Genomic DNA, 25242 nt, shown 5'->3' with positions numbered 1-25242 from the left:
GGCGACAAAGATACGCTTTGAGAATGGAGGAGAAAAGGCGACCCTTTTGCAAATTGATAGAAACTGGAATAAAACATGACAGCGAAAACCATAAATGATGTTAACGCCGCTTTCAATTCTTGGCGCGCTTATTTATTCTGGAGTAACCAGGGTTTTCCTTTACTCACTCGGGGCATGGGTAAGGGAACCTTTTGGATGTATGAATGTTTGGAAGCTAAATATGTTAAGCTCTCGCTTTTTTTCTTGCTCTCTCTCTCTCTCTCTCTCCACCTGAAAGCCAAATATCGAATGTTTCTAATACAGGAACCGACACTATTTTTTTTGGGGGGGGGGAGGAGGGGCTTTAACGAAATATTCACTCAAATTGATTGAAATATTAGTCGCTAAGAAACTCGACATTTTTAAAAGTACTTCTCTCCAATAGCGAAAAGAAATCTCACAGTTATGCTAAAATATCGTTTATTAAAGTTAAATTTTATAAAAAAGGGAATTATTAACTCACACATCTACTAGTGGAATTTATGTCAATTATATTATTATCATGATACAGCCTTAGACAAAAACAACTGATATTGTCCTTTTCTCAACAAGTTAAAGACTAATAAATACGTGTATACATACCTTTGCTGGACAATATATTCGTGTTATGCAGTATCGTTGATGGTTGAGAGATGACTGCACATTAAAAAAGAACACCATTCGCTCCCCAATTGAATCCAACAATGACATTCTGAGAACGTGTAACAGTTTATGACAGGATGAATGCAGATCAAATTTAGACACCATTCTCAAATTCTCCTAATGATAATGCTATAAGACCGCCGAGGAATTGATGGCAAATCATAATGGATATTTTGACAACCCATGGGAAATTCAAGGCTTTCACGGATTTGCCAAATGAATGTACAGTTCCTGAGATTATGTTTGCTACGTGAGAATTACGTTTTTTTAATTTGTTGCTAAGACAAATAATGACGGGACTGCTTCCTGTGGTTTAGGTAGGAAAGTGTCTAATGGGTGTTATTTATGACTGATCCAATGAGCGGAAATATCATCATTACAATGAGGGTAAGCTATCGGTCCTCTGTGGCTTGTTAGTGATAATTATAAAGATGTTTAGATTACTGAAATATCGAAAAGGATGTACTCGAGTTAATGTTTCCTGTTTCCATGAGTCTAGTAAAATTTTGTGTACAGTATAATGAACCATAATGGTGATAGATAAGGATACATGACTGTACCAATAAAATATTAATGAGATAAACTTTTAATGCGCCTAATACTATGTTTCTAGGCGCCATGGTGCTATTGCCCTGGCAGCCACTATGAATAATGACATAAATATATATTTTTGATACGGCTTACAAATAAATTCCCGTTCATATTTACGGGGGAATTGTAATGACGACAGATAAAGATTAATAAATGTGAGTCAACTTCTTATGGCGATTAACATTTTGAAAATGAAAAAAAAAATATATAAAGTGTTATGACAAAAAAAAATCAACGCAAAAATAGCATATGTTGCACAGGAAGATGTCACGCACTTAAAAACAGAACTGGAGTGGGCCATTTTTTAAATTGTTATTATTTAGAAATCCCCCTGGCCATCCGCTTGACCAGGGATAAAGTGTGCCTCATGCCCCCCCCCCCCACAATTGGGCCCACTCATGCAGTTCACAAGGATATTTAAAATAGACGAATACGATTATAAAGAATATAACAAAAAGACCACTTCCACCACCTTAGTTTATACTTGGTACTTTTAATAAGATCACTCATTTAATAACAATGTCAAGCAGCAAAGTATTATGAAGTAATCAAATGAGAGTACTGTGGAAACGTATGGGCCTGCTCAAGGATGAAAGGGAAAACAAAACAGACAAGGGCAAGATGTAGGTAGGAAATGGGATACTGTGACTTTATGAATAGAAGTACAGTGGGATAGAATTTAATTGAGAGAAGTTAAATCTGACCATCGCCCCTCCTGATGTGAATTTATGTACACGTAGGTGAATCTCGTAGCGGGTCTTTCACTTTATTGTCATGGTAACACAAAACGAGTAATCCTATCCTCCACCCCGTATATCTTACCACATCCTTAATCTCATCCACCCTGTATCAATCGTATTTGCTCCATGGTTTGTCATGGCCGATGTCGTGTTTATAGATTAAACACAACGGGAAATTGATATCACCTCCATTTACCACCATCACAAGGAGCGGTATACAAAAGGGTGGGTGAAAAAGGGGGGAAATGGGAATTATATGTCATGATGTTAAGTTGTTAAATTTCGCCTTGATCTATTATTGGTGCCAAAAGGCGTCACACTATCAAATTTCCTTTCGTTATTCTTTCTTTCTTTGCTCTATCAGGGTTCGGCCAATAGAGCTTGTTTATGTAATGAATACGATGTGGGATGTCGCAAATCTTCGAATAGCAAATGATTAATACTTCGAATCGTCACGTAGATGGACGCTATAGAAAGAACAATCGTAATAGAATCGTCCTGACCTTGGGCTTACAACGAAACAATTTTGTTATTTCCGGATGCGCTTACATCCGTCGTAAGAAATGTTCCACATAATTCTCATCAAATAGAGTAAAAATTAAATTAAAAAAAAAACATTTGTTTATTTTGGATATATCTTATAAATCGCGAGTAATTTTATTGGGGACTTAGAAGTATATCGTGGAACTTAAAAAGATGCTATATAATAATCGGATTTTTACATAATGTACGGTGCTAATTAAGATTTAAAGAAAGGAAAGATATGAATATAAAGATAAACAATAAACATGATAAATGCAGATACAGTAAAAATAAACAAAATAGGTGGCAAATTAAAATATATATATATATATATATATATACTTCGAATCGTCACGTAGATGGACGCTATAGAAAGAACAATCGTAATAGAATCGTCCTGACCTTGGGCTTACAATGAAACAATTTTGTTATTTCCGGATGCGCTTACATCCGTCGTAAGAAATGTTCCACATAATTCTCATCAAATAGAGTAAAAATTAAATTAAAAAAAACATTTGTTTATTTTGGATATATCTTATAAATCGCGAGTAATTTTATTGGGGACTTAGAAGTATATCGTGGAACTTAAAAAGATGCTATATAATAATCGGATTTGTACATATTGTACGATGCTAATTAAGATTTAAAGAAAGGAAATAATATGAATATAAAGATAAACAATAAACATGATAAATGCAGATACAGTCAAAATAAACAAAATAGGTGGCAAATGAAAATATATATTTATATATATATATATATATAATACTGTAGGATAAGTACAGTGATAATAATCATGTATTTCGTTTAAACCACATCATGCATGGCTTTAAAACTCAATCTGATGATGGTCTTGAGACTCGTTTAAATAAAATATTGTCTCAGTCTGCATGTGATTGAGAGCACAAGAGTGTTATTGTGGTGTAGTCGCTGCGGCTTCCAAACACCTTGCGATGGGAGGGTTGCATCCATCATGGAGTTACATGCATCCATCAACCCATATCATTCTTCAACATGTTCAACGAAACAAATGACACCATCGCTCCATCTTGCTAACGTACTGGTGTAATCTTCTATCGGGATATTTTGGCAATAAACACTTTCTGCAGAGATAAAATCAATTACTTGAGGTTCTCAGAGTACAATGATTTATAGCTGGGCCTTTTAATATATGCCGTTCATACATGTATGTATCAAACGTGTCTTTCACAGAATGCCGTAACGCATTTTAGCAGTCATTCCATGTATTCATATTAATCAGCATTCATGAGTGAAGCAATATGGTTGATTGTTTTATGGTTTTCTATTTCTCATTAATGCATTTATCTATTTATATTAATCTTTCATTTAAATACAATGAACAAAACTTGTATCACCTTATGCAATGACAAAACTTTATAATCAGAAGAAGGTTTGATGATAGTTATGTTATTGGTCTAGTACGCGTTACGTAACGACAAAAGAAAGACTGTGTCTTGCACGAAATGGTCCTCATTAAAGTTCACTTATCAACATTTCTTATCTTATCTCGAGCAAAAGAGTGTCGTAAAGAGGTGGACGCTGAGAACGGCATCACCATGCACTACCAAACTATCTTGATTAATCAAATTAAACGGGATCAGACATATATAAATAACCTATAAGCAGCATCACTTTGAATGCCTATAAGTAAATCTGAAGTATATACACTCATGTTAGAGCAAACTTAAATTAAGCATTGTGATACTGTTTTGATTAAGTTGTTTTGTAACCGTGCACGATATGGGCTAAGGGATGATTAGTTATTCAGCAACATAATATTTATGATCCAGTTAAGCATGAAACTACCAAAAAGAGGAGGAAAACATCAGTGTCTTTATGTTGACATCTTACTAAGAGTGCATAGGCAAGGAGGCAGGCCTTTTGGGTTGGATTGGATTGGAGAAGCGCAATGTAAATAGTTGGCAGTATAGGTAGGAGAGCGAGAAGAGAGATACGGGCATGGAGAAAATAATGATAAGGAAAAAAGACAGGGGGAGATAAAAGGAAGAGAGAAAAATATGTCAACTATAGTTCAGTGAAACAAAGAGAGACGTTGGGAGAGAAAAACACCAGTCTTTCATAAAACAGAGGAAAAAACTGCACTGGCGGAAACATATTTGAAATATAGATAAATACACTACCTCATAAACGTCACCCTAAAGAAATATACAAATCACGAGTCAACATTATCAACTCTCGTTAATTGCACTAGGGAGACTAGAGTTGTTTTAAAATGGTGATCAATTATTTGGGTTAGGAATTAATGCGAGTATGTATGAAAATGAATGTATTTAGACATGACTTGTGATGGGAATGACTTTATCCCATTAGCAAATTTACCATCGAATCGTTAAATGACGAAGGCTAAATACAGAGACAAATTGGCAAGCGGTAGCTCACCTGTATAGGTAAGTGTGTTTGGTCTTTAGGATATGGGACGGCAAATACAGCTACCCGTATATGCAGGGGAGGGGGGGCGGGCTTGCAAAATACGAATTTAGGGCGAGAGTGGTAACTTGAGTATATGAAGAGAGAGAGAGAGAGAGAGAGAGAGAGAGAGAGAGAGAGAAAGAAAACAGAGGAAGAGAGAGAGAGAGAGAGAGAGAGAGAGAGAGAAAGAAAACAGAGGAAGAGAGAGAGACAGAGAGAGTCAGAGATATTGGAAGAGAAAGAGAGAGAGAGAGAGGAAGCACGCATAGAGGGATGATCAACATGATCATGAAGATAATGCGAGTTTCTCGTATGTTGAATGATACCTAATCTACTGGGAGCCATTTTTAAATTACTCAGTGAATACAGATTGAAGGGGGTAACATACCTCCCGGTTGATTACAGCGACCAGATTAATTCTACCCGCTTCTCGGCACACGAAGGTTAAAGCATTCGCCTTATTTGCAGGATTCAACCATTGACCTATACTACGACTCAACCATGTAAAGGTATCCTCTCAGATTTTATCCCTCAGATTCAAGCATTCACTTCTTATACACGCGGTATTGATCACTCATTGTCTTTGTATCGGTGAATATAGCTTTAAGAATCATATATAGGCAACTAATTTTGTTTTTCTCCCGATGTTTCATGACCCAGGGGCCATCAATGGGACCCCAATTGAATGTTATGACATCGATTCTGGGATCAAATTGGATTCGTTTCTTAACATTCATGACATTTTGTTTGATACTCTAGGCGCGGTATTGATCGTATATGAAATCCTATAAGATCAGTGGAAGTGAATGAATTGGAAACGAGGGAAATGTATTGCGCTATATTACTGAGTAGATTAGCCGAAAGGGAATACCGTCTTATGGATTCAAAATTAATCATTTATGAGCTCAGGATCAATATTGGAGAACTAAGGCCGAGTCCGTGATGGAAATACTGTGAGTAAATTGTCGCAGCCAATTCAAACAGGAAACATTATCTTACCGCCATTTAATGAAAGCGACTGGCAACAGATGCTTTTTTATAAGTAGGAGAGCATAATTCTACATGTTGGTCTTTCTGCTAAGTATTCATTCAGCTTATAATGTGTCGTCTCCCAATCATCTCACTCTCATTTACAAACTCTCTCCCACACACACGCACACGCACGCATGCTTGTTTCTTCCCTTTTTCTTTATGGCTCTAAATACTGTTTATGCGCATGGTAGCACAATCAATAATTTATACATATAACACAACATTACTGTCAAATAGGAAATGACGCACAACGTCCAGCATTAAAAAAAAAAAAAAAAAAAAAAAAAAAAAAAAAAAAAATCGTATTTGTTTTACATAGTAAAGCAAACGAGGCAGATCGTTACGCTCTTCCAGCTATAAGGTCTTTTCCCCCCCCCCTTAATATAAAAAGTTGTATCTCTATATCTATCGTCTTCTGTTCTCTGTCTCCTCTTTTTCCCTGTCCTATACCATCTATGTTCTTACTGTTTCTCTCAAAAAAGCTTTATATTTCTTTATCATGTTCATATCTGATGCTTTCTGTTTCGAACGAATCCCCTCCAGCCATATCGATCAATCTACGTTTATTGCAACTCACATTGATCGATCTCACCGTCCAATGCTGCATTTTGCAGAGTGGAAGAGGCAGAATATATATGGATTTTCTGGAGTGGAAATCCGCGATGATTTCAATATGACGAGGAGTTAACACGACTTGAGATGTAGCTATAGGTGGGCGATCGATTTCACGGGATTGCATTTTGAGTCGGGGTGCTAGAAAATAATTTCAGATTGAAAATACACCGTGGTGGGTCTGTTATAATACAGGCTGGCCGCTGTCTAATCTCCTAAAATCACCATTTTGATAATACTAGCATCACCGGGTGCACCAGTGAAACCCGTAGGCCAAAATATGTAAGTTGAGCTTTGAAAGCGTAAGGTCGAATTTAATTTGAGTTGATAGCATAAAAGTTGTTAAAGTTGGGGAAGTCCATGGTATTACTGACTGTTTTATAATAGTTGTAAGGTTGTCATCCTTATGCCGTCCGTTGACTGGTTTAAATGCAAAGCATTGAATTTACATAGAAGATTACGTAAGCGATGCACATATTACAGCTTCTTGAGGAGTGATCCTGCGCGACATAATCATCCTTTGACAGCATCAAAGTACATGAATAATCTTATGATAGCGTTGATCTGATTACTTGATGCTCTTAAAACCGTGGTCATTACCAACATTTGACTGTAGACAAACACTGGAGCTAACTTGAAGATTTGTTGAAGCATTTTTCACAAGAACGCGGCAAGATATAAAAACGACATTTAGTAGTCTAACCCACTGCGGTATACACCACTCGCAAGGTGTAATTGTCTGCGGTGAATATATTCTGATTAAAGTAAGCAAATATGTTAAGAAAAAATATTCATTAAAGGAACTCATATGGTATCTACAATGAACGAAATGAAATTAAAATGTAAGCATTTCACTTGTTTTTTTTTAGAACTTTGTAAGTGAAGCATCGGTAACATTACAAAAGGATTGGTTTTTCACATTAAGGACTGAGCAAGAGATCGTACCAAACGAACAAAAAATAACATTATACATAATTATATCTACCAGCAGTTATTTCAAGTTGCTATTACTGGTCGTTTCTAAATCACTAACAACCATTATAATACACCGAAATGACCTTTTCTGATTATTTTGGGGTATGGTTTCTCAATTTTCAAATTGAATATTTTGTCAGATCAATGTTAAAGAAATAGCAAAAGTAAATGAAATGAAAAATAATTTAGAACAAAGTTCGTGATACAGTACGTTTAACCCAATCACAATTTGTAGGCCCACATGCCAACGAAACTGAAAGAATATTTCAACAAGTACTCACCAAGCACTGTCCATGTTTAGGCAAGAATAGCAAAATATTCAAGAGATAAAAAAGGACACATGGCCATGATATTGTCACATCCACCAAATAAGCGTTCGATATAATCACAATCTCTGTTTGTCGGATGAATATTAGCTGCTGAATAGTAAACTGCTTGGACGGTCTGAATGACCTCTGCTCGGCTTGTTGATCGGCCAACTTTGAGAGGAAAGGACCATCGGCGTATTCCTTATAAGCGGGGCAAGCGTGAAACAGTTTGAACTGGTGGTAAAAACAAACTGTGCCAGGTGATCTAGAGCAACTAGCTGCTACTCGATCTGGTGTAAATCCATGAGCAGCCAGCCAGCCAGCCTCTCCGCCTGTGCTGCTCCTCCGTCTTCCGCGAGTGAGCAGTGTGATTTCAGCGGGAGCACCCCGCAGAGGAAAGGTGTTCATAAAATTCGCACGGTCGTGTGCGCAGGCGCAGTGCGATTACTCCAAGAGTTACAGTATTACCATTGGCGTATACACCATCTTATCAAACAACCTTTTTCATAAGGATACACAGGTATCTCTTACAAGTATTTTGGTGTTGGTGCAATATCTCCTCTACAACTTTGTGCTGTTTTTTCAAACAATTCTATTTTCATTCAATTTAACGATTATGTCAAGTAACATATTGATGTCATTATGCACAAAAGGCAAGTTCTCCGCAATAACATGATGCCTACTGGAACAGAATTACTGTACAAGCCACCCAAAATGATGATGACAATATTTTGTTGTTGTTGAAAACGATGCCAATAATAACAGTTATAGTAGATCAGATATGAATCGTAGCCGCAGGCTCTCTTCCCCACTACATACAGATGTTACCCTTATCTAATCATTGTAATAATGAAGTACAACAATGACGGGGAAGAAACACACTTCCTTCATGATTTTGTCTTTTCATTTTTAGTTGCTCATCCTTATTGTTCCTTCAATATCAAGACAGCATATCAATACCAAGACACGACACCAATTTCTTAGAAAATTCTTCTATTTCTACTTTATTTAAAGCATCAACATACATCACGTAAAATATGCTTGTACAATGTCTTTCCCTCATCCGGACCATTTACATAAATCATTTCATTATTAACGCATCCCAAATTAAAGAGAATGACTCGATAGTCAGATACAGGATGCAGTACGGTAATCATGGCAATGAGGTTACCGATAATCATGACAATGGTCTCTCGCGGGGCAAGTCATCGTCCATATATAATGACCGAGATACCAATTAATTAGTAGTGATATCTGAATACTCCATCATAACGACAAACTCATTCGCAGAATCGGCTAAAATCCAAACTACAATGACGTCGTGCGTTACCATGCGAACACGAACATATACAAACTACAAAGACCACGAATATCAGTTAGAAATTTATGTCCATAGAACACGTTTGGATTCGGTTAACCGTTTAAATGTTAAGCCATATTTTCAGTTCTTTCATTGAACAGACCCGGAAGTAGCCGTTTGCCCAATACTGTGATTGGTTAAACTTTGCTTTAGATTGAAATATTCGTTGTCTAATCTATCATATTTTCGATAGAATGTGTTCCAAAAGAGATGGATAGTGCTTTACAAAAAGTTTTTGTATTGCTCTTTGCGACCAAGCTGATACTAATATCAAGACCAATGACAACCATAAAAGTACCAATTATGCCGATTTATGTACCAAAACATACCTATACCAATATTTGTAAATATAGTTACATACCAGTAATCCCTGCTCCGATATAAATATTCCTATCATTACCAATACCAATATCAATACCGATACCAATGCCAATGACATTACCAACGCCAATACCAATTTGTCAATACCCAAACAAATATCAAAACTAACACTAACAGCAGTACCAGTATCGCTGCCAATGCCATTACCAATAACAGCACCAGTACCAATACTAATACCAAACTCTAATCCGAATTCTAATCCCGCAGTTAATACCAATCTTATTAACTGCTATTCATAATATATTAATATGGATTCAATATGGGCCATACTTTGGGTTATTGTTGTGTGGAGTAGAATGATGTATGGCAGTAATTTCAGTTCTACCTCCATGACCTTTTCAAGACAACAGATTGGATGATAGACATATTGATGAAGGATAGTTGATGGATCAGGTGTGATAAAAACAAAGGATCACCTGAGGCAGGGAGATTCATACTACAGAGGACGCTGATAATGGTATCATATAGCAAGAACAAATCAATACTAAAATGAATCATATGTTATTCTACAAGCGTCGTATATCCATCGAGCCAACCGTTGAAGAGAAGTGCTCTTACCCTCGGACGGATATCATAGACAAATAGTGAAATAGAAAAGATAATTCATCATTAAATCCATTATTCTTCTTTATGGTCAAACTGATTGTATGTGTGTGGCGACAACATTGTATCGCACTTGCAATTTAAGAGCAAACAAGTTACAGACCGTGATCATAAGTGATCAAGGAACATTCGTGGTCATCATCCTGACCTTTGTTGTATTTTTGTATTTTTTAAACTGCATTAAGACTGAGAAGAACTTGATGTACAAGCATATCTAACGTGACATCAGAAAAATATTCTTCAAGAGAGAATAAAATCGAGCATGCAGAGTCACGTGGCCACTCCTTGTCATGATTGCTCTCTTGTTCGACTGGCTGTCTAGTCTTTTTTGTTTGCATTGTGCTCCTTTCATTGAAGCACTGGACAAGCCTCAGACAAAAGTGTTCAATTCACAGACATGATTTCACCGAATACCAAGCCTATAGGAACGGCTTTAAAAAAACGGCATCAATTCTTCAATTCAAAGATTTGAACTGGAACCAAAGCCACACGTGCAAGCAGCAACAAAAGAACAGTCCACACTCTCCACCCACACTGCTTTCGAATTAAATAACACTCCAGAATCCAAATACTAATCTACAAACACATTTTCCCTTGGGTTCACGTGACCTTTATGCTGCTGAATGAATTGCAAATCGGCAGCCTTTTCATACCTTAAGTCAATACACTAGAACATCATCTTTTGAAGCGTGGTCATTATGATCCGCTTCGTCATGAGACGGCGTCAGGACCTCATTTCATCACATCTGATGAGAATTAGGTATCCCTGCGCAGGCTGGTCGAGATGCCTAGCTCTCCGTTCTTCATTTAATGTCTTAACAAATATGGGCGGCCTTTAATGTCATAGATCAGACGGAGGCGAAAAAAACACGCCGCTAATTCGAGATCCAGATCACGTTTTCTCTCCTGACTTCTGTTTGCATCCTCTCACAAGCGTAACAGTCTCAAGACCTCGACTTTGAAGATGACGAATGTTATGTCTTTATGTGTTCTATACGAGTCAATAAAGTAGCCAAGTTAGACGTGATGTTCAGGTTTACTGTGTATTTATTTACTCCATGTTTGTCGGGTTGTCTGCGGAGTGATACGTGCATGCATACGTTTACAATTGGTGCGTAATGTGTTACATGTGAATACGCATGATGAAATATAGTTCTGATCATAAGATATAACATCCCCCTTTCTAATAAAAATAAGCCTTTCTAGGTTTATCTTTAAAATGAATTCCTGTAAGATGAAATGGTTCAATGAGTTCAAAAGTTCAGAGTTTGCTGTGTCCTGTTAGACTTTGGTAATGTAGACTTTGCGAATAGTCCTAAAATCAGCTCCTGACTAACTCAACTATAATAACTTTGTGATAACACTTATCAAAAATGTAAAAGAATGAAACAGCCTATTTTAACATTATTGGATTGACAGAGCGAGGGTGACAATCCTATAGCAGATACCGTGGGATTATTCTGCCCACATTATAGTAATCTGCTTCCTAACATGAAAACTCACTAAAAACACTATTTCTATAAACACTATTGGATTGCCAGAGCGAGGGTGACAATCCTATAGCAGATACCATGGGATTATTCTGCCCATGACTTGGTAATCTGCTTCCTAACATAACTAGCCTATCTGCATCCATCCTCTGTGCTTGATATTTCTTTTCCAAAACTAGCGGTAACGCGTTGGTGGCAAGATGTTGCTTCTCCACCTAGTTGACTGTGTTGTGGTCTGCGGTGCCTGTGGTGTTGCTGTAGCGCTTGGTTGTTGGGATGAATTCTGTCCAGAGGTTGTCCCTTGTTGTGGTGTCATCTGGTTGGTGGTGCGTGTATTGTTAGCGTTGTCATCTATTTCAGGTGCTGTTGTTGTACTTGCTGCGGGAGTTGCAGATGATGTTGTTGGTGTTGCTAGTGGTGTTGTAGGTGTTGCTACTGGAGTTGTAGGTGTTGGGCGGATGTGGACCCGGTTTCGTCTCAGCTGCCTGCCAGTCTCCGTCTCGATGATGTAGGACCTTGGAGTTTCGGCTTTGCTGATGATCTTTGCTGGGATCCATAATTTGGATATTGGGTCTTGAACATGCACATTTTGTCCATCAAGAAGCTCAGGTAAGTTTTGTGCATGTTTGTTGTAGTGCCTCTGTCCTTCTGCTTGGGCTGCTTCTAGCTTGGCTCTTGTCTCCTCTTGGTCAATAGGACCTTGAATCCTTGTTGGCAGAGTGGTTTTGTACTTCCTGCCATTCAGCATCTCTGCTGGGGATTTCATATCAGCCTTCAGTGGTGTTGCTCGCAAGGACAGAAGTGCCAGATGTGGATCTTCTTTCATTTCTCTACACTTGATCAGTGTTTTCTTTGCTGTCTGCACTTGTCTTTCCACAAACCCATGGCCTTTGGGATAGTATGGTGAGGAAGTCGTAATCGTGAACCCATACTCAGTGGCTAGCTTCTTGAATTCCTGAGAAGTGAATTGGGTTCCGTTGTCACAGATAATCTGTTCTGGTATCCCTTGTTCTGCAAATAATCCTCGAGCCACGGAAGTTATTGTTGTGGCTTTCAAGTCCTTCACCTTTCTCACGAATGGGAATTTGGAGTAGTAGCAGACCAATATCAAATACCATTCTTGGTTTTCTGTGAACAGATCTACTCCTATGGTCTGCCATGGCCTGCTTGGGATGTGACTAGGTATCATCTCCTCCTTCTGTTGAGAGTTTCTGTACTTTTGGCAGGTGTGGCATGCAGTTACCGTTTTTTCTATGTCCTTGTACATGCCTATCCAGTACACTGCTGATTTTGCTCTGAGTTTGCATTTCTCCATACCTAGGTGTCCCTGGTGGATCTTAGTAAGGATCTCTTGTTGCATGGTTCGGGGTATGATTATTCGAGATCCTGCCATCAGTACTCCATTCTCCACTGATACGTCATCGCGGATGGCCCAGTATTCTCGAATGAGGGGTTGTACTTGGTGTCTCTTCTCTGGCCACCCCTGCGTGACTGTCTGGGCGAGTAGCTGGAGCTCCTCGTCTCTGCTGGTTTTGTCTCTGATTTTGTCCAGCTTGTTGTTTGTCACACTCACAATGTGATGGATCTTAACACTCAGTCCATCCATCTCATGTTTGTCATGTGGTGACAGTCTGGATAGAGCATCCGCCAGTAGTAGGTCCTTTCCTGGCTTGTAGGTGATGCTGTAGTCATAGCTCTGTAGTCTCAATAGTAACCTCTGCAGCCTGGCTGGTGCTTTAGTGAGGTTCTTTCTGTCTATCTGCTCAAGAGGGCGATGGTCAGATTCAATGATGAAACTTCGGCCATAAAGGTATGTATGGAATTTTTCACAGCCGTATACTACAGCTAAGAGCTCTCTTTCGATGTTTGCATACCTTGTTTCTGCTGATGTGAGAGCTTTCGATGCAAAGGCTACAGGTCTGCCCTCTTGCATCAATGCTGCACCAACTCCTTTCATAGAGGCATCAACCTGCAACACTACTGGTTTGTGTCTGTTGTAGTACTGCAAAGTTGTCTCTTTGCTGATGAGTTGCTTGATTGCATTCAAGTCCTTGGTGTGTGAAGCACACCAAGCATATTCAGCGTCCTCTTTCATCAGTTCTCTGAGATTGGCAGTGTGATCGGCAAGCTTGGGTATGAAGATACCCATGTATTGGATGAGGCCCAGGAAGCTTCTCAGCTCTTTCTTGTCTTTGGGAGCTTCAATGTGGTTGATCGCTTCCACTTTTGCAGGATCTGGCTTCACTCCGTTTGCAGAGTAGATCAACCCAAAGAACTTGCACTCATCCTCTTTGATCACACATTTATCTACGTTGAGCTTGATGCCTGCTCTCCTGGTCTTCTCCATAGCCTCGTGAAGATTGTAGTCATGTGTGGTTTCATCCTTTCCATAGATCTGTATGTCATCAGCTATCCCCACTGCTCCTTTGCAGCCTTGATATGTCTCGTCTATCTGTCTCTGAAAGACGTCTTGACTGACCCTCAACCCAAATGGAAGACGGTTGAATCGGAATCTCCCAAAGGGTGTATTGAAAGTGGTGAGCATAGACGACTCTTCAGTGATCTTTATGTTCCAATACCCGTTGCTGGCATCCAATTTACTGAAGACTTTGGACCCAGCCAATGAAGGTGTAATTTCTTCAAGGGTCGGAGTAGGGTAGTGATCACGTTTAAGCGCCTTATTCAGGTCTTTTGGGTCTAGACATATGCGAAGCTTGCCATTTGGTTTTTCCTTCACGACGATCGAGTTTACCCAGTCAGTTGGTTGTGTGACTTTAGTGATGATGCCTTTGGCTTCCATCTCCTCAAGTTGCGTCTTCAGTCTTTCCCTCAACTCCAGGGGAACACGGCGAGGCGGGTGGACCACCGGTTGCACATTTGGATCAACTGTTATGTGGTATTGGTAGTCAAAGCAACCGACTGTGTCATCAAAGCATTCTGGGTACATATTGATCAACTCGGCTTTGCTTCTGATAGGAGGCCTGTCCTTTATTGGCATGTCTTTGTCGATTCTGGGTGATGATGTCACGACTGCAAGGTTCAGCGTTACAATTTTGAGCTTTCGACAGCTGCTTAGTCCGAGGATTGCAGGTCCTTCTGCTTTGACCACATAGAAGGTACAGTTAACCTCTTTTTCATTGTGTTTCCCTGCAATTGTTGCTTTGCCCAGTTGTGGAACAACGTGCTCTCCATATGCAGTCAGAATTACCTTACTGGGAGTGAGGATTCCGTCTTTGATTTTGTCAGCTTGTGCCATGTGCTCTGGAAACATCCTGCTATAGAGGCTGATAGGCAAAAGGTTACTCTGGGCTCCGGTGTCAACTTTTACCCTCAGATCGATGAATGTTCGTTTCTTGCCCACTTTCTTTTGAATTTGGATTGTACTGTATGCCTCATCATCCTCGTCGCTGTTCTTACTCTCCATCTCATGGACTTTGATCATGCCCACTGACAAGAATTCATCCTCTGATGTGTCATCTTCCTCTTGTTGAGCATGTATTTCTTTACGTTTGAATTTGTTAGCTTTCTTTCTATCACTCTTCTGGAATTGGGTCTTTCTGTCTGGTTTGCCTGACCTGCATTTCTTTTCCCAGTGATGAAGCCTTCCACACGCTCTGCATTCCTTCCCGAATGCTGGACATTTCTGTCGGTCGTCAAAGCTATGAACCAGTCCACAATTTCTGCAAGTTTGTTGGCTCTTTTGCCATGGCTGCTTTGAGACAACATCTATCTTGCTGGAGGCCTGGGGCGAGAGTGTGGCCATCTGTTTTTTCGTCGCTTCGTGTGCTCTAGCGGTGTCTGTTGCATCTTTCAACTTGAGAGCATCCTTGCCTATGAGCATCTTTTGGACTTCTGGATGCACACATCCCCATATGAATTGGTCTACAAGCCTCTCTTCCTCATCTTTGAATTTGCATTTACTTGCAACATTCTTCAGCCTGGCTAGGAAATTGTCAACTGTTTCTTGTGGCTCTTGCCTGAGGCTCTGAAATTCATATCTACGGATCCTGTGATTTGATTTAGGCTCTAGATGTGTTTCGAATTTTTCTAGGACTTTTATTGGATCATTGCAGTCGGGCTCTGGCATGTCCCAACTATTGTACAGGTCTAATCCCCTTTCTCCAGACCATAACAGGATATAACTGACCTGTTCCTCAGTTGTTGAACCTTTCAGGAAGCTCTTGAATGCTAGTTGACTTTTCTGTTTGAATTTCTTGAATGCTTCCACCACATCGTCGGCGTCCCAGTTCATCGCAGGATGAAGATTCATTGCGGCTGCAGCACTGGCGGCCGCCATCTTGGATTTTTCGCCGGAGTCCGAAGACGCTGACGATCGATGCTAGAAATGTCAATTTTCGAGCATATTTAGTTCCTGAATCACAACAAAGGCACTGTTTTCTGGTTATGGTTTACCGCTGCCACCATGTTATGTCTTTATGTGTTCTATACGAGTCAATAAAGTAGCCAAGTTAGACGTGATGTTCAGGTTTACTGTGTATTTATTTACTCCATGTTTGTCGGGTTGTCTGCGGAGTGATACGTGCATGCATACGTTTACAATTGGTGCGTAATGTGTTACATGTGAATACGCATGATGAAATATAGTTCTGATCATAAGATATAACAACGAAGAATTGCTCTGTTTTTAAAACATGCATCAATTATTCAAACTCTTTAAGCAAAACATATTATGTGCTAAGTTCATTACAGAAGCTCCGATTCAAACCAAACTAGCTGAGGTTATCTCTGAGTAGTATTATACATTTTGATTGTCTGATTCAATGGTTACTTCAAGTACCAAATGTTGGGGGACTGAGACTAGCAAAGTGAACGAGGGTGTGCTTGTGGGTGTGCGTTAAGGCGTGCGTAAATAATGACCCAAATATGCCTCACGAGTGAATGGTATAATGAGATGGAGAGACTGGTTCGACGTAGAAGTACCGGTATAAAATGGTCGATAATTCTATTTGCTCCAGAAGTGGTAGATGAATGTCATTTTCAGGACATACGTACACATTAAAACATAGAAAATAGAACTTCAATGCTAGGTAGCTAGATGCCCGGACCATGCGTTTAAAGAGATGGTACCAAAATCATCAATTACGGATGGTACAACATAAACACCCGATCGAGAAATAGAATACAAATGGATTGTGAGCAACATTTACAAAATCTATATTTATGATAAGTGTCAAAAATAGGCTTAGAAATATATTATGGAATCACGAAGCATTTCGAGCATTAGAAACCGTGACTGCTTTACTTAAAATATGCACAATTTTAAAGGCAATCGGTCGAATATAACTATACATTGATGTGATGACATCGAAGTGAACATACGGTGGGAACTGTACATAAACTTGTAAACATCCAGTCCGTAGAGAATGAAAACCACACGAAACCAAGATAAATATTACATAAAGTAACTTAAAACAAGGAATCAAGCATGCTACAATAATATTAAAAGTCCAATGTTTTCATTATTCAAAAGAGAAAAAAGACAAGTATCTTTCTTATCGGTGCTTTTGGAACCACTATCATGTTTGATTTATTATAGTAAAGCTATCAACTTCATCGATTGATATTCGATTCTATTTTTATGTTTGATTATCAACATTATACAGGCATGTTCCAAATCTAAAATTATGACTCCATTTTATTCATTATTCAAACCTACAGATATACATCCTAGGGTAAAAGCATTGCAAATGATAACAAATTTACCTTACATAAACACGGCAAACATGGTGTAAAATATACATATCTCTGTCCACATGCCACTCGCGAATGAATCCCAAAGTTCATATTAACGTCAAAAAAGTCCTGAATAGATTGGCACAATGCATCGCAGGTCAAATTAGTGTAATTCGATTTATTTCCCCTCATAGAACAAACCAATGCAGAGAATCAAACCCAAACAGAAAAAACGCCCACCAATCAATGAACATATATTCATTCGTAACATCATACTCTGATTCCAATATTTTTCAAATTAAGGGCAATTTAAATGTTCATCGATGGCTACAACCAATGCAAAATACGAAGTACTGTATTCATATGCCTTCTACAATCTACGTACAGGATGGCAGTCGGATATATCGGATATATATTTTGTAATATTTTATTACAAGCATTTCAAATGGTCGATATTATATATTTTAACCGTGCATGATACTAAATGGAATGATCACAGAATCAGATCACAGCAAAATATAAATCTACTTATTCATTCGTCCTACAATTGAATGGTTTAATAAATATTATTCTAACAATATTCGTATGTCAAATTGGACATAAAAGGTTATGGTATAACAGATTAGATATTACTTTAAATTTTGATTTTATATGAAGAATGAAGACAAATGGCTGACGAAATATTTACATTATGTATATTCGTACATCAGTATTGCTCTACATGGTCATACATGGAAATTCATTTTATGTTATTACATTAAAGGCCTATCATTTCATTCATAATTATGTACAGTTGAATGTAAATCACTTTCTATCGGATTCTAGTCAGTGCATCGGAAACCATTTGAATATAGATACCTCATATTACAGTCCTAAAATTGATAATTTAAACTTTAGATAAACTTGCTAATAGAAAAAAGTGCGCTTCAGTTGATGTTTATGCAATACGGCCTTCCATATGCCATATGGAAATGGCATGGGAAGTTGTAGATGTGTAATATCCATATATCCGATAAGGGCCGCAAAAAGCCTTTTGCACTTTTGCGAAATTGTGTCCAATCACGATCAAACGAATTTTCGTTCGAATTGGGGTTGAAATACAGGGTATCTTACCGGATTTAAAACTGGCAATAATTGTGGTTTGTTCTCGGTTTTCTTCACCATGAGCATGTGAATTTTGTAAACACAAGCTCTCATAACTGCGCGGTTATTATTCCGAATTACAGATGAGGAAGTTCTAGAAACACGTTTACATCCGAGAATATAGAAATAAAAACTATGCGCTTGCGCAATAGAGAGTTATAGCTACAAGGCACTATGAACATGACGGACAAAGAAAGAGGACAAATATACAGTTCCTCATTCTACCCTCAACAATTGTTGTGGTAGACAAAGGAACATCCCTTCACTGCTATTATGTAAAAATGTGTAGAACATGTGAATATGCATGTGACACCTGTTCAACACATTTTTACATAATAGCAGTGAAGGGATGTTCCTTTGTCTACCACAGCAATTGTTGAGGGTAGAATGAGGAACTGTATATTTTGTCCTCTTTCTTTGTCCATCGTGTTCATAGTGTGGGTTATACTAAGAATGTAATTGTATTGATGTTGACACGTGCTTTTGTGATGATATTTTGGTGTATTCCTTTTGCTGAAAAAAGCAGTGATATACATTTCACAAAATAAAATGTAATGGTGTTGATCAGTTGCTAAATCAAATACCAGAAAACAATGGATAAAGATGTTTCTTAAACTAAAAATATGTCTTAAAAGCATGTTAAGCAGATGTAAATAGCTAATATACCATGCATACATAGATCCCGAGCAGAAGGCGGCCGTCTGATATACCATTTGATATTTGAAAACCATGTCAAACTCTTCCGTCTTGATTTTATAATGACTATATTTTCCTATTAAACAGGAACAGTGACACAGAATTTAAAACTTTTTAACCATTAGATTTCGCGAAATTTCAAAGGGTGGACTTATGATGACGTCAGTGCTAAGAAGTAAGTAGAATATGGAACATTTAGGCCTACGTATAGTAACCATTCTTTCCTAGTAACAAATTACAAGATTTCAAACTATATCATATCATATTGATATAGGAATCGGATTTCATATTGTGATTGCTTGGGCATATTTCATCAACTATTCCTAACTCGATTTCTGCGGATGGTTGAAATGCTTCAAATTTCAACACCAACTCGTGGCGCAATTCCTGGCAAACTACACACCTTTGTCAAACAGTAATTTCCATCAGATTTTCGAGGATTTCGGAGGTTTCATTAGGTTTTGACCCACATCACCCCCTTGCAAAATTCCCAGGCGACCTTCTGGCGGTATAGAATTCTGGATACGTTTACTGAAATGGAGATGAAAACGTGATGAATTCATAGTGTTATGTATCGGGTTGCGACAACTTATCACTGTTTCTCGAGTTGTCCATTAAATCACCCTGATAACCTAGACACCATGGAGCGCAAGAAAGCTTCATTTTTCTTCACCTTTTTATTTCTCCTAAGACGCTTGTCATAATCACGTGGCCAGTAGTGAAAATATGCGTTTACATTCTAAGCTGTATATAATTGAGTTGGTATTGGATCAACGAGAGTATGTGCGAAGAAGAAGAAAAGTAGCATTGATATTCAAAACGCGAAAAAGTTGTCTAGAAAAATAGAAGTTACTCGCGATTTTTTTTCTTGTTCAGCCAGATCATGGGAGGAATAGATCTCCGCCTTTTGTGATCTCCAGGGAAATCAGAGGTATTAGAAATAATATCAAGTTCGAAATTGATATTGATACAGCAAATACATAACGAGTTCGTGAAAAGCTTTTGTCAAAGTTAAGTAGCCTGCGCATGTATTTCAAACATTTCTGACGCATCATATCCGATATGTACTAGTATCAGTCCTGTCATTGATATTCCTAACAATTTAACATTACGGGGATGATCAATCAGCCCGAAACATGCACTGTACAGTTTCTCTTCTTCTTTTCAAGCTTCAATCGCCATCGTATCTTCCTTAGGCTTTCATTAAACAGACATCTGCAGGCTATACGACGCCGCTCTGAGGATAATATTTAAGGAACCTCCCTGGAGGAGACAGCTCATGCTTATGCGATAATTCTTGAATTATGGCTGTCGTAAACTTCACTGAAAGGGTACATCATTGCCGATTTTAGATAAACATTGTGTCGGATTACGAGGGAGTTTGATTAAAACATCGCTAACACGAATCTCCCCTGGTAATATGCCTCGGACTCTGTCTTAAATCGTAAATCAGTCTCGTCCTTTTCCACTCTATATCCACCACCTGTTCTGCCGACCTTAATACTTGATAACGAACAACTCGAATGGTTCGGAGCGATGCTAAGTTTTTATCTTTATGTGCTTCTTCATTTACTCATGTTCTTCCCAAGTTCCTGTTTAATAAATTCCTTTTGACTTCAACGTTTTGCTTGAAAAATTGGTTTTGTATTTCCCAATTCCAAATTTAATATAACACACCACAGACAAAGCAACTACAAATAACACACCGAATCTGCGACAAAGGGGATAAAATCATATTCGTCTCTATTGTTGTTTCTTTCCATACGAGATGTCAAATTAATGTTAACCCAGAAAATCTTACAAATGGGGCAACACTGTCTCACATCTTCCTTGGATTCTGGCTTCATCATAATCCATCACAACGTGTTTACTCTGGGGCTCCCTAACTATTGTAAACCATGTATCAGTCTGCTAAAGGACATTTGCGATGCTCCCGAACCTTTCAATCGTCTTCTGACTTCCATCGAAATCAGCTTATCGTTTGCTTCTTAAGAAATATTTTACAACATTGTGTATGACATATCATAGAACAGTTTCAAAAATAAACCTAAATCATTAAATTGTATTAAATAATACGATGTCATTCGTATTTTAAGCGTAAAGAATTAAACGGTATAATGTATACATGTACCTTGAGAATACAACGTGGCATTGTTTTTTTTAATCAAGGTTCCTTTCATTCTGGTATACACAAAAGAGTATTTCCGGATTCAAACTAATTTCAGCTATCAAAAACGCTATCACAGGTTTTTGTAATTTACGCCTTACATAGGCAATATTTCTAATAGCTTACAGCGCAAATAATAATTGGTTTGGCCATCAGTAGATTGAGAAAATGATCAACCAATCTTAATCTAAACTTCTCACTTTCAGACTCGGAGTTGGATGAAATGTGGTATTTTCTTTAAAAGAAATATTCTCTAGAATTCAAAGTGAACTTTTTGTTGGCGTTCTCCAAAAGTTTTCTATGGCCTAGTTTTCTTTTTCTCTCCATCAAATCAGTGACGACGTTGAAGTCGATACAACGTTTTCTGTACCACCCCCCCCCCCCCAACTCCCTCAAGAATGAACTTTATCTTTCGCACTTTTTGAATGGGTCCATTCCACTTCTGTTCTCGAGATCGTATCTTTATAGACTAAGCCGGACATTGCAGATAGTTAATTGATGTCTAAAGGCGAATGTCATTAACAGTATCTACAAGTCACGAGAAATCAGCGAGAAATGTGGGTCCAGGGCACGTTTGAGAGACCATCTTTTTATTCTCCTTTACGTTTTGCTCTTTATCTCCACCATCAATCCCTCAGACGATGCTTCGTATGGAATTCTCTCTCTGTCTTCAATTTCTCGGTATATCGAGGAAACGACAATGGCGGATAATAGGGGAAGAGGGAGAATATTGCCAGGATAATGGAATCAACCTTTCGTAAGTGAGCCCTGAACAACTGCCACAGTGAATGGATCCTTCTTGTCAGTCGAAGTAAAATGATTAAATATCCCATTAACTGGTAGCCCTACTAAACAGAAGCGTGAAAAATACCGCGAAGCACCCAAAATCAACGATTGTTTTCCGAAATACCGCAAGAGTCTACAATATATATTGATATATTCAATTGCTTTCAATTTTTCATTGGTATTCAGTTGGAAGATTAGAAGAAAAAAAAGTACAAGTGCTTTTCCGATTCAGGTTTTTTAGCTTGTGTTTCAATCTGGTATAAAAAAAAACTGAAATTATCATCTGGCATATTTAATAGTAGTTGACTCATTTCATCTATTAAGCCTCGCATATGGGAAAAAAACACAGGATATTAATTACATGAAAATGTTGGCATCAAAATCTAGCTTGATTGATGAAAAGTACAAAACCAACTGTGATGCAGCTCATCCCTCGTTTTACATTAACTTGAATGCCATATTTATTGTCTTGAAGTTTGTCTGTATAGTCATTTTTAGCTCTTTAACGCTTTTAAGGGCATTGTGCATTGTTTAAATGGGAATATGTCATTTTATTTATGCACGATAACCCCTTTATCGTTAAATCACACAATGTTTGTATACGATACAATAATTAATAATTAATATTTTTAGCCATAAGACTCGTTAGAATCAATATAGACCAACCCAATAATAGACATAACCCCATTTTCAAGAAGCATAAATCTCAATTTGACCGACTTCATTCTCGATGGCTATCTACAGAACGAATTAAATATCTTCTAATGATAAGTTAATTTAAGATGATAATTATATACTTGTTTCACACTCGAGAATGGATAACGCGTTAAAACTTTGTTCCATTTGCGGACAAAACCGCCCCATCTTTACGTTAAGCTAGCTGTACATTCGCTAGCACCCCGCACCTTGTTTCATAAAACGTGTTATCAATAATGTAGTGCTAAAATTATATGACAAACTGCTCTCAGCCAATCGAATGCCTTAATTTCAGTGGCATAAGCTACTGAAATTTAATTGATAGCAAGTTTTATGAAACAGGGCCATGAACTTCGGTCCCCGGTTTTTGATCTAAATATTTGGAACAATTGTTATCTGAGACCTAGATTCAAAGCAGCATTATTGTACAACTACATCTAATGATGGATGCCAGCTTTCAGACTGGAATCCTTTCAAACGCGCGCTCTAATCCAGACGATGCTTCTCGGCGATGATGATCATCGCCCCATAAATGCCACTTTTTTTCTTCTTTTTCGCTTGTTTATTAGCCGTCTAAGTTAGCTTGAGGCTAGAGCAAAAGACACCTGCAGAGGGGCTCTCGGTGTGAAGAAAATCAATTATGTTCCCATTCCAGGTATAAAAAAAAAAGGTAAAAGCAGATAACGAGGGACTACATTCAGAAAGTACGAGGTAGGGAAATTAATGTCAAGATATGACATTTATTGTTTCAGCATTATACGGTTTAGACCTTTTCGGCGAGAGTGTGTGTAGGTAGACATTAAACATCACTCATATTCTTTGGTATGTTATGGAAATAAATCATACTGAACATGCTGAAAACAGATGGTGATCATTTATGCTCATTCAACAGACTTGATAACTAAATCATGAATAATGTGTGAATCAATTACTCATTAAACGACAATTTGTTTGGCCATCTCAGTAAAGAGAAGAAGAGACCGAAACAGGTGGAGGAGAATGGATGTAGAGAACGGGTGTGGAAATGGATGAAGATGGGAATAATTAGATTAGAGCCGAGATTGTCAATTAAAACAATAATGAAAATATAGGTTCTATTATAATCTACCTTAACGGATGACAGTTTTAAAGAAAAAATATCATTTCGACATATAACAAGACATTTAAGAAAAGAATGGTACTGAAGGTCATCCGGCTTTGATAATGTGGGTGTTAAATTGTATTAATACAGTCAGTAGAATATACTCTAAACTTTTACGAGCTGACGCAACGAAATACAATATCATGATTACGCTGGGTAAATGGAATAAGTTCAACGATCGATGAGTATGAACCGCTGTATATTTTAGCGCGAACGTGCACGATGGACACATTATTCGAAGAAATTCAACCCAACCTGTTAAGTGTCGCGTTAGTTCAATATTGATTTGTCACATATTCTCAGAAAGCCCTCTGGAGAGAGAGCGTGTTTTAATCGCTTGAATGGAAAATGGCTCACTATTTTTTTTCTCCGTATTTATCTCTTAATAGCTTGGGATTGTCACATCCTTACCCCGAGGAAACATTCTTTATTTCTTCAAAAAGTACTACTTGACTCTCCCTTTGTACGAGGAGTTTACTTTTTTTGATCATCTAATTGCTATTGCTTTGGGCGAAAAGTAATGCAAGCTTCCTTCTAAGAATTTGAAGGAAATAAAAAACGATTTTACCCAGAAAGCGGACACAACATTGTTTCCTACACAAAATGAATATCTGCACATCTGCGATTTCAATCAATAGAGTAAAACAAAATATGAATAAATCATCATTTCAAATGAAATTAATATCAAACCGGGAAAACATATCTATTTAAATATGCTTGTTGTTGTTTTTTTTTTCTGTATAATAAATTACATACAAAGTAATCATACAGAGAAAAAAAAATACGGCTGGTAGCCCATTTTCAGCTTCAACTATATTGTTGCTGCTGGTCTTCCATGGGGCTAGTTTATACAATATACAAAGATAATAATATACATAATATTAGAAATGAAAACAGAATAAATAATTATTAAGTATCAGTTGAAAACATCATTTAAACCTTCAACCTTCTAAACAAAAAGGCGAAAAAACATATTTTTATATAGAGGTTACTCAAAGGCAAGTTTTTCAGTAAGGTGACAAGTCTTTCGAATGAAACCCTTACAATGAAGAAATATTGTTTTCTTTCCTTAGGGGAAACTCATCCGGGTTAAATAAATTCCAGGGGCATTCTCCCTCTTCATCAGAAGAATATATCAAAGCAAAATATCAAGAAAATGTATTCCACTGTGCC

General features: G+C 37.8%; 1 protein-coding gene across 1 annotated transcript; it reads right to left on the bottom strand.

Moving 5' to 3' along the window:
• Positions 1 to 11921: 11921 nt before the first annotated feature.
• LOC115929596 (uncharacterized protein K02A2.6-like) lies at positions 11922 to 16043 on the bottom strand. The gene has a single exon (XM_030999118.1). The coding sequence runs from the start codon at positions 16041 to 16043 to the stop codon at positions 11922 to 11924; it is 4122 nt and encodes a 1373-aa protein (XP_030854978.1).
• Between the last annotated feature and the right edge of the window lie 9199 nt (positions 16044 to 25242).

This window comes from Strongylocentrotus purpuratus, unplaced genomic scaffold (assembly GCF_000002235.5).
Source record: "Strongylocentrotus purpuratus isolate Spur 01 unplaced genomic scaffold, Spur_5.0 spur5_scaffold_5, whole genome shotgun sequence".
In the NCBI taxonomy this organism is placed as follows: Eukaryota; Metazoa; Echinodermata; class Echinoidea; order Camarodonta; family Strongylocentrotidae; genus Strongylocentrotus; species Strongylocentrotus purpuratus.
This window is presented reverse-complemented; position numbering and strand designations above follow the sequence as displayed.